At 38.3% G+C, this 10,562-nt stretch overlaps 1 protein-coding gene across 1 annotated transcript in view; it reads right to left on the bottom strand.

Moving 5' to 3' along the window:
- Nucleotides 1-10,562, bottom strand: part of PXDN (peroxidasin homolog (Drosophila)) — a gene marked incomplete at its 5' end in the record, with an annotated part of 37,151 nt that overhangs the window by 5,839 nt on the left and 20,750 nt on the right. Inside the window, 2 exons of the mRNA XM_008944717.1 lie at nucleotides 7,098-7,306; nucleotides 9,907-10,041. Coding sequence (XP_008942965.1) covers nucleotides 7,098-7,306; nucleotides 9,907-10,041 — 344 coding nt within the window. The remainder of the gene's footprint in view (nucleotides 1-7,097; nucleotides 7,307-9,906; nucleotides 10,042-10,562) is intronic.

Raw genomic sequence — 10,562 nt, 5'->3', positions numbered from 1 at the left:
GCAGGAACCAGCAGCATGTTCAAGCGTTAAAAGCAAAAAATCTGCTAAGAAAATAGAAGGGAAAGCTGAAACACAGAATCCCATGGACATATCCTAGCTAAGCCTTCTATTAGCAGAATGAGCCATGAAAGCAACCGAACAGGGAAAGAAGTAATTTTCCCTAGTGTTTCTCTTAACTTGCACCAGAACAAATTTATTCAGAAAGTCAATAACATTTAATAAAGTATTTTTCTGGTATTTAGCAGAAGCAAGATGTACCAGCTGTTTATGTTAACATCCAAAGTATTAATACAAATTACCGCACAAGATTCAAGTCAGTAAAAAGGCTCAAAATACTGTTGAACTGAGCAACTTGAGAAAGAAATGTAAAGCTGCTCTGTGATTATACAAAAATAAGTATGTTGGACTACTTTTAATGGCACTGGACTCTTCCTTATATTAGACTATTATAATTTCCCATGTTTGTCCATGGTTTAACAATAAGAAAAAAACAAAACCAAAACTGACTGAAAAAAAGTACCGATTGATTTTCAGTTCAAAAACAATACCTACGGATAATTCTAGAAGATAATTTGTCCAAGATTCTCCTTCCCTTTCCTTTCCTTGCAGCTTGTCCTATTCTTGTGTAACTGTATTACCTTCCACCTATAATAACAGCACCACTAAAGAACTAGATGATATGTACTGCCAACACATTGTTCATTCTTCTTGTGTGTTCTACTATTTCTCACACAATCTTGCTGCCCACTCAAAAACTAAGCTCTTTCAGATGGGAACAGATCACAGTGCCTGTCAGATGCTTGATCACGCTTAGAGGCTTCTATATTTAATATAGTGAGAAAAGGGGTCACATTTGGAAGGGTCAGTGGAGAAATAACTAGCTTTGGTCAGAAGAATTGTTTTCTTAAAGCAATCTGTTGCTTACAGTCGTCATGAGTGACACAAATATTTTAGTTTCTCTTGGAAGTGATTTGTGAAAGGTTTCCGCCATCTTCCTTTGTTTAATACACTGTGACGGTCATCTCACATAATATAGTTCTTTTGTGCAATAACACAATGTCCCATTGTTTTTTTTTATTCCCAGGTTGGTTCTTAGAAACAAAGGTCTAAAATCCTGGGAAGGTTTTATCCCCTTAGACTGATAAATACGAGAACCATATGTTCAGTGGCCGCTTCAAGTACACAGACCTGACATTTCTGTAGTTTTTAAAGACTCAAATATGTCAACGTGCTAAATGAACAACTCTTGGTTTCTGTTCCAGGTACAAAGAAGAAGATTGTCACTGCTGAGAGGTGCAGGATAGAATGCTATAGCTTTCAGAAAGCCTAATCCAAGAAGTTTATCTTAGAATTTAGTGCTTAGGCCAGTGTTGCTTTGTGTTTTCATTGAAGATAAAAGGGCATAATGAGAAGTGCATAATAAGATATAATACCAGAAGTAAAAAACTGACAATTTTTAGATTGGAATAAAGCACAATTGCTAAAACAAATAGTCAACGGCTTTCTAGAAGGAATGCTTAAATCAAAGAGATTAATGTGTCCAGGACAGAAGCAATAGATGGCATAATTGTTGGTCTGATCTAAAAATGCAGGAGTTAATAAATATAGATCTATGCCACTAGAAGAACATGTGTAAAGAGACATAATGGAAGACATTTCAAATTTACATATTTGGAGTAAAATCATGTTTCCACTTAAGCCAATATGTCCTTGCACCTAATTTATAATATTTGTTTTTCCTACATAATTTCATCTCACAAAAATGTTTGGCATAATGATAACGTTATATTTGAGTGATGAAAGGTTTACCATTTTTATGTTTTTGGTTCAAAACTGACTTATAAAGTCAGTAAAAGTAATTGGAAGCGTACACTAAGCACTTTAAAAAAGTAACTTTTTTTTTTTTCCCACTAGAGAGCCTGAACAAAGCACCAAAAGTTTCTTGTTTGGAAAATCTGAAGCTTGGATGCTCTTTGCTCGAATAAATAGCTGCTGTAAATCTGTAGTAATTCCTCACCATGTCTAACACGACAAAGAAAGGTAGAAAGTGGAAGAAAACAGAAGAAAAACTTGTTTATCTCAGTGGAAGCCCTTGTTTTTCACACCATGAACTAGTAATTCAGTTGTACAATTCATTAACTGAAATTTAAAGGTAGGAATAATGTTCTGCTTTATAAGAAATAAATACTGTCTTTACTCAAGAAATCTAAGAATTAAGTTTTTGTAACTAAGAAGACTTTCTGTTCTTCTTATGGAAAATATTTTGCCGTGAACAAAACAGGAAGGATAACAAAAACAGATGTGTTATTTAACCAGGCTGAAACAGCTGAACATATGGCTCACTTATTAAGTATACATAAAGTGCAATGAACAGTGTTCTGTAGTCTAAATTTTAAACTTAGGACATGGTTTGATTTTCTTTTAAATAATAAAAAATAACAAATTCAGAGAAACCCCAAAATGTACCTAACAAAGTAAATGCTGTTCCTGAATCTATGCGATGTATGTTCCCCACCCCAGAGTAGTAGTGAGTACCTCGTGCCACAGAATGAAAGATATTTTAATTAATTACTTAAACCTGGATTCCCCCAGAAAACATCACACACATTTATCCATGCAAAAAAAAAGCATTTCAAGCCATGCAAACCTCAGTTTTCTCCTCCATTAATCTCTGCACACACTTCAAAAGAGTTCAGAAGGGAATAAAGATAGGCATTTTTTTAAAAGAACATTAGTTATCTGCTCTTTCTTTTGCTTGGCAGTTATCTAGCTGTACTGCATCCAGTAGTACTTTCTGGTAGTAACATTCTTGAATGAAAATACAAGCTAGGCTGTAGAATGGCTGAACACTCTAAAGGCTTTCCAAAGATAACATCAGCTCTAGAAGGCTCAGCAATAACACAACATTTAGAGAATCAACACATAATTTCTCAGAACAGCTTTACAATTTTTTCAAATCAACGTAATTCATGTATTTCTGAAACTGGCTGTTAGGCTTCATGGACCATGGCAAAGTGAACTTATTCTGAACTGGAAGAATATGATTTATTTGCTTATACTAAAGCATTTGAAGAGTGTTAATTGACATATGCCTGAAGCACTGAGAGAAAATCAGGGTTATTTCGAAGAGATTCAGAAAGACTTTGCATTAAAATTACAATGTGTCAACCATAGCTATAATTTTGTATGCTGTTATTATCTATTTGGAAACCAGAAATCTGGTAAATACTGTTTAAAAAATATGAATAACCTCAAAAAAAAAAAAAAACACCACCAAAAAACCACTAACCAACCAACCCAAGGCAAAACTTAGAAGATCTGAATGACTTTATATATGGGGGAAATTGTACAAGATTGCATTGAAATCTATTTATTTCTCCTAGTCTCACACAGATCTAACTGACATTTTGAACCAAGTCTTCCAAGGAAGAATTTTCTTAGACACAGATTTATTGTTTAAGGAGTTGTTTATTGGACAAAACGATATTGTAGTCATGTTAAAAGCAAAATTATGTGATATCTTTGAACAGTAACACTGTGTCTACTTTTTTCATTATTTCCCATAGCTATGACATAGTTGCTATCACAGAAACATGGAGGGAGAACTCTCATGGCTGGAGTGCTGCAGTGGACGGCCAAAAGCTCTTCAGAAGGGATAAGCAGGGAAGGAGATGTGGTGGGTGGCTCTGTATGTTAGGGAGCATCTTGACTGCACAGAGCTCAATGACTGTGATGGTAAGGTTGAGTGCTTATGGGTAAGGATGAGGAGAAAGGCCAACAAGGTAGATATCCTGATGGGACTCTGTTATAGACTACCCAAACAGGATGAAGAGGTGGCATTCTTCAAGCAGCTAACAGAAGTCTCAAAATCACCAGCCCTTGTTTGTGTAGGGGACTTCAACTTATTGGACATCAGCTGGAAATACAACACAACAGAGGCAAAAATCTAGGAGGTTCCTGGAGCGTGTGGAAAATAAATAAATTCCTGACACAGCTGGTAAGTGAGCCTAGTAGGGGAGGTGCCTTGCTAGACCTAGTGTTTGCAAAGAGAGTAGGACTGGTGGGTGATGTGGTCATCAGAGGCCATCTTAGGCTTAGTGACCATGAAATGGTAGTTCTCAATTCTTGGTGAACTACGGAAGGGAGTCAGCAGAACCACTACTATGGACTTCCAGAGGGCAGACTTTGGCCTGTTCAGGTCGGGACAGTTCCTTGGGAGACAGTCATGAAGGGTAAAGTGCTCCAGGCAGGCCGGATATTCTTCAAGCAAGAAGTCTTAGAGGCACAGGAGCAGGCTGTCCCCATGTGTTATAAGACAACCTGGCAGGCCAGGTGACTAGCCTGACTGAACAGGGAGCTTTTGTTTGGACTTGGGGAAAAAAGGAGAGTTTACCAACTTTGGACGAAGGGGCAGGCAACTCAAGAAGAGTACAAGGATCTGGTTAGGTTATGCAGAGAGAACATCAAAAAGGCAAAAGTCCATCTAGAACTCAATCGGGCCACTGTTCATAAGAGACAATAAAAAAGGTTCTGCATTAACAGCAAAAAGAGAGCCAGGGAGAATCTCTACCCTTTATTGGATGCAGGGGGGAACATGGCCACCAAGTATGAGGAAAAGTCTGAGATTCTTAATGTATTCTTTGCCTCAGTCTTCAATAGCCAGACCAGATATGCTGAGGATATTCAGTCCTCTGAGTTGGAAGACAGGGATGGAGAGCAGAATGAACCTACTGTAATCCAGGAGGAAGCAGTTAAGGACCTGCTGAGCCACCTGGACACTCACAACGCTATGGGGGCAGATGGGATCCACCCACCAGTGGTAAGGGAGAGGGCAGGAGAGCTGGCCAAGCCACTCTCCATCATTTCTCAGCAGCCCTGGTTAACAGAGGAGGTCCCACTCGACTGGAGACTTGCCAATGTAATGCCCATCTACAAGAAGTGCCAGAAGTAGGATCCAGGTAACTACAGGCCTGTCAGCCTGACCTTGGTGCCAAGGAAAATTATGGAATGGTTCATTCTGAGTGCACTCACACAGCACGTGAAGGGCAGCCAGGAGATCAGGACCAGCCAGTGTGGGTTCACAGAAGGCAGGTCCTGCTTGACCAACCTGATCTCCTTCTATGACCTGGATTTCAGTCATAACAACCCCAGGCAATGCTACAGGCTTGGGGAAGCGTGGCTAGAAGGCTGCCAGGCAGAGAAGGACCTGGAGGTGCTGGTGGACAGTTGGCTGAACATGAGCCAGTGGTGTGCCCAGGTGGCCAAGAAGGCCAACAGCATCCTGGCCTGTATCAAAATTGGTGTATCCAGCAGGAGTAGGGAGGTGATCATGCTCCTGTACTCGGTGCACTGGTGAGGCCACAGTTGGAGTGTTGGGTTCACTTTTGGGCACCACAGTATAAGACAGACATTGAGGTGCTGGAGTGGGTCCAGAGAAGGGCAAAAAAGCTGGTGAAGGGTCTGGGGAACATGTCTTATGAGGAGTGGCTGAGGGAACTGGGATTGTTTAGTCTGGAGAAGAGGAGCCTGAGAGGAGACCATATTGCTCTGTACAACTATCTGAAAGGAGGTTGTAGAGAAGTGGGTGTTGATCTCTTCTCCTGAGTAACTAGAGACAGGGGGAGAGGAAATGGGCTTAAGTTGCACCAGGTGAGGTTTTGGATATTAGGAAGAATTTCTTTCCTGAAAGAGCATTGGAACAGGCTGCCCAGGGAGGTGGTGAATCCACCATCCCGGGAGATGGTTAAAAATTCTGTGAATGTGATACTTAAGGACATGGTTTAGTGGTCATAGTAATGTTGGGTTGATGGTTGGACTTTATGATCTTGAACTTTTCCAATCTTAATGAATCTATGACTCATTTTTAATGATACCCATGTTTGTTCTCACGGTAAAGTCAAACTAGTTAAACCCTTCCTCAGTATTTACTGTATCTGTACCATGTTGAAGGGAATTCCTCCATAAGATCAACCTTTACTACTGCCCCAAATTCTGAGCTATGTCACCAAAGGACACTGTCATTAGAGACAATTATATCTTGCCAAAAGAGTTAAATAGACACTAGTGGAAGAGTGTGACCACTCTCAGAAATACAGTTCACTGGTTCCTTATTCACACAGATCTTTTGACAGGACATGGAATAGCTTACTCAGCAGTAGTAAACTCAAGAGAAGAAGCAGTAGACAAGTTGAAGAACTCAGATCTGGATAACTTTCATTAGCCAATCTACAAGATACTAGTATTGAGAGGTAGGTTCTTATTACTTGGTAAATTATAATATTCTAATAATCACCAACTGACTATACCACTACCCTCTCCAGTAAGAACATTTTTTTTTTCCAGTTAGTAACTTTTTTGACAGCAACTTCTAGATAATCAGAGTTCCACAGAGAAGTTCCCAACATTCCTCAATATACTTTTTTCAGCCAGGATGCGTCATTCAAGTTTTGTCAAGACAAAATTATAACACCACATGTTGAGGGACCTCAATAAAGGGAGGTCATTGTCTTCTGGAGTATTTTGTTGTTGATGCTACTGCAAATCATTCTGCAAATATGTGTGATCCAGAAGATTCTCCTGGGAAGGGATCTTCTGACTACATTACAGATGCAGTGAAATCTGATGTGATGATTGCCAGAGTGGGTGTGCAGAAAATCTGTACACGAGATCGAAGCCAATATATAGGCATGTATGTTGTGCTACCAGGCACATGGGATTCCCAGTGTCCTGTGTTTCACAGAGCTAAGTAAACCCTGTTTTTGGAGGAAAAAGCTTTATTTCTGAAGGAAGAAAGAAAAAATCACCCTACTGTCTTAACTTTTGAAGGATGTGGCAATGAACAAAAATATTTATCCACAAAAGGAAGAAAACAGGAAAACAGTTATCTACACCATGCAATGCTCAAATCTGTGCTATTTTTACAATGTGTCTGTTTAATATAAAATATGTAATGTTTGCTCATTTAACAAGGGTTCTGCTCCAGATTTGAGTTTGTGACTTCTCAACAAGAACTGAACAATAGTAAAATATCTTCTTAAAATGAAACAGACACTAAAGAAAATGCACATTAATACACACAAAGCCACCTGCATACAGACCTTCACAGCAATCTTGCCACATCCTGAGGTCCAGTTTAGGAATATCTTCACAGCTACTATATCCATGTGGGAATTCAGCCACCTTAAACACATCGTGTTGTACCCTGGTTATATTGTCACCATTGTCACACAAAACTCTGGCAAGAGATGTTTGCTTGATCTGAGTGAGCTGAGCAGGTGTGAACACACCTGGGTTCTCATACCACAACCTGTAATCTCACAGAAAAGACAAGTTTGTTAGTGAAAAAAAAACACGTTTCCCCAGAAATATTGCAATACTGTATTCATAATGAAACTATTCCATAAATTCTGCTTTTAACTTTGCATTGTATCTGAGAGAGTAATCCAGAAGCCAAAATGTAAGTGCTTGGTGTCATTTCAACCCCACTCGGTGACATGCTGACACTCTGAAAGGGTTTAGGTCTATCAACAAATCCTTTGATTTCTATTCTAGTCCTCTGTTCATATCTTGGGTATCTTTGGATATCTAAAATGGCACTAGACTACCAAGTTTTAGTTTCTTTTAAGGTAGAGGCTTAAACGACCATAGACTTCTGTCTCCAGGTAATTCTTCCATGGATATGAAAAAAATTTGATAGAATTGTTGAGATTAGAAGAATGGGTAATCTATACCTAGGTTATTACTAAGGTAAGTGAGATTGTTTAATCTACTAAGGAAATTTTTTTCCTGCACAACCATTTTAATGGCTATACTACTTCAGAGACTTATTAATCTATGCTCAGTTAAACGATTGTGTTCAAAGACGAAACAATGTGGTTTCAAATAATTTATTTTTCATACATAAAGGGCTAAAAGCCTCTTATCAATACATATATTACTATGAAAAGCAAGCCAGCCCTTGGAAAAGTAAGAGTTTTAAGTTACTGTCCAGGGTTTGAAAATATTTTACGCTACTCTAACATATGGGAATTCCTCACTGTGATACCGTTTACGTTTCACAAAACTGTGAAGTAATAATTGTAAATTGGTTCTATATTTTTTCCACCTATTTCAACCAAAAATAAGTAGAAGGCTCTTGACACTTTATGAAAAATCAATAACAATCTTATACTAAACTTAGAAATATGGTCAACAAATTTCATTTTACCTACTTATTGTGACACTTTCATAAGGCATTGGACAGGGGGCAATGAATTCCCAAGTACTAGGATCAGAAAAACAGATTCTGAAACCTCCATCTTGAGATTAAGTTAGGCTCGTTTCAAACATCACTCCTTTTCCCTGCACAGGCACATTTGTTTTGCATGGTGCTGGCAGCTTTGATCCTCTGCTCATTGTAAAGTCTTTTCAAAGAAGTGAGAGTTGCTTTCATTATGTCTAATAATATTTCACTATTTGCTGGCACTTTGCTTCAAAACATTTGTGTTCTTTGGACAGCAGAATCCCATTTCCTAAATCTTCAGTGTTTTATTACAGTTTCTAAATGTTGTTTCAAAAAAAAAAAAAAACAGCAACAAAACAACCACCTTTTTTAAAAAAATGCAGACATACACACAAAAAAGCAGTAGCAGTATCATTATCCAGTTGTGACACAAATAGGTACTTTTCACTAGCAATCTGGAGCTCATAGTGCATATATTTCTCCTTTTACTCCCTCTGCCTCCAGGCATGAGAGTTTTATGTTTCACAGCTTAATTTTTGAACAGTTTTTATATAAGATAGTTGTTTTTAAAAAAAAGCATACAGAAAGGCTTGTATTAGTGACTACAGAATTGAAAAGCCTTTATACAATCTTCAGTACCAATTTTGTAACTTACATAAAACAAACAAGATTAGATAAAGTGAATCAAATCCAATTTCCTAGTTCTTCCTCTGTTTCCTTTTCACTAGGATGGGACTAATCAGCCTAAAGCTTTCCACCCTCATGCTAGGATTCCAGGTCACAAAATTATGGTTAAAATGAGGGAAATGTTGATTTTTCAGTTTCTGAATAAATGTGCTGAAAGTATGGCAAAGGAAATCTGGTCACTGTAACAACAGCAATGTCTATTTTCTTATTTCAGGTACTGTAGAAACCAAAAATGAAAAATTGCTCATAATGTGCATGTAAAGCAGTTTAAGAGCAATTATGAAATGTTGTCCTTTGGCATAAGCTTTCAACACACTTTTGATGCAGACTGTTTGTATTGAAAGAAAAGGAAAAACTGAGGTTAGACATTAGGAAGAAGTTCTTTAATATGAGAGTGGTTGATCACAGGGACAGGTTACCTAGAGAGGTGGTGAAGGCTCCATCCCTGGAGACATTCAAAGTCAGGCTTGATAGGGCCCTGATCAACCGGACCTGGTTAGAGATGTCCCTGCTTAGTGTAGGGGGGTTGGATTACATGGCCTTTAGAGGTCTCTTCCAACCCAATACACTCTATGATTCTATACATAGAGTGACACTTTCTCAGCCTATGCTTAAGTAACAGAGAAGATATAAGTGTCTCAACCACCCCAATTCCTTTGCCCATAAATGAATTAAATAGCAACAAAAGGAGATGAATAGTATCCACTTTCAGAAAGGTAAGTGACTTGAATAACTGCTAAAAGGACACTCAGCATATATTGGCTGTGATGCTTTTTGGAGGTCAGTATGACATTCACCATAAAGAGTAACAAATTTTTTAAAAAAAATAATCCCAGATTATAACAATGTTTTAAACTTATATAACTGAAAAGTTGAAGAATACATCAAAATCATAAATGAAAATAAAATGCAGTTTGTTTTAGAAACAAGAAATTGCAACTGTTATTACGCATCTTCAATTTGAAACGAATGTTGGCTTCCATGGCATTTCAATTCACCTGTCTCCATCCCGAATACGCCTGAACTGTGTGCTTAACAGACACATCAAAGTTGGCCCCAGACGGCTTCCTGGAACTAAGTCTTCGACCATCAGAGCAGGAAACAGGTCTACATTCAGTGGGGAACCATACAACCTATAAAGAGAAAACCACAAATACCTAATATCACCATTTAACATTTACAAAATAACCAATATGTGGTAAAACTAAGGGCAAGAGATATGAACAACTCACGGTAAAAATGACAGTGATAGTGCTACAGCTATTGTGAACAACCTGTGTGTGCGGACGTGCAAGAAAGCCTGCAATGTAAGCTGGATATACCAGAGACATCACGGGGGCCTGCAAGCCTACCCTACAATTACCTTTCTCCTAGTAGCTTTATTCTGATTTCTTGAAACCGTTTCTTTTTCAATGGCTTCTTTTCCCTGCCCTCTGTACACTTTTTCTTTTACTGTGGCTAATTCTCTGGTTTTGATTTTGTGTAGATAAGCTAGGGGTGACAGGTAGCTGAAGACTTATTTTTAAACACTGAAGCTCTAGAGAAGAACAGATTACTGGTAGTGAAGGATGTCCACATGAAAAAAAAACAGTGAACAATATTCCCATTTGTTTTAGTGTACAGAACGGATGGAACCGAGTATGTAAACACGTGC

This window comes from Merops nubicus, unplaced genomic scaffold (genome assembly GCF_000691845.1).
Source record: "Merops nubicus isolate BGI_N331 unplaced genomic scaffold, ASM69184v1 scaffold8597, whole genome shotgun sequence".
In the NCBI taxonomy this organism is placed as follows: Eukaryota; Metazoa; Chordata; class Aves; order Coraciiformes; family Meropidae; genus Merops; species Merops nubicus.
This window is presented reverse-complemented; position numbering and strand designations above follow the sequence as displayed.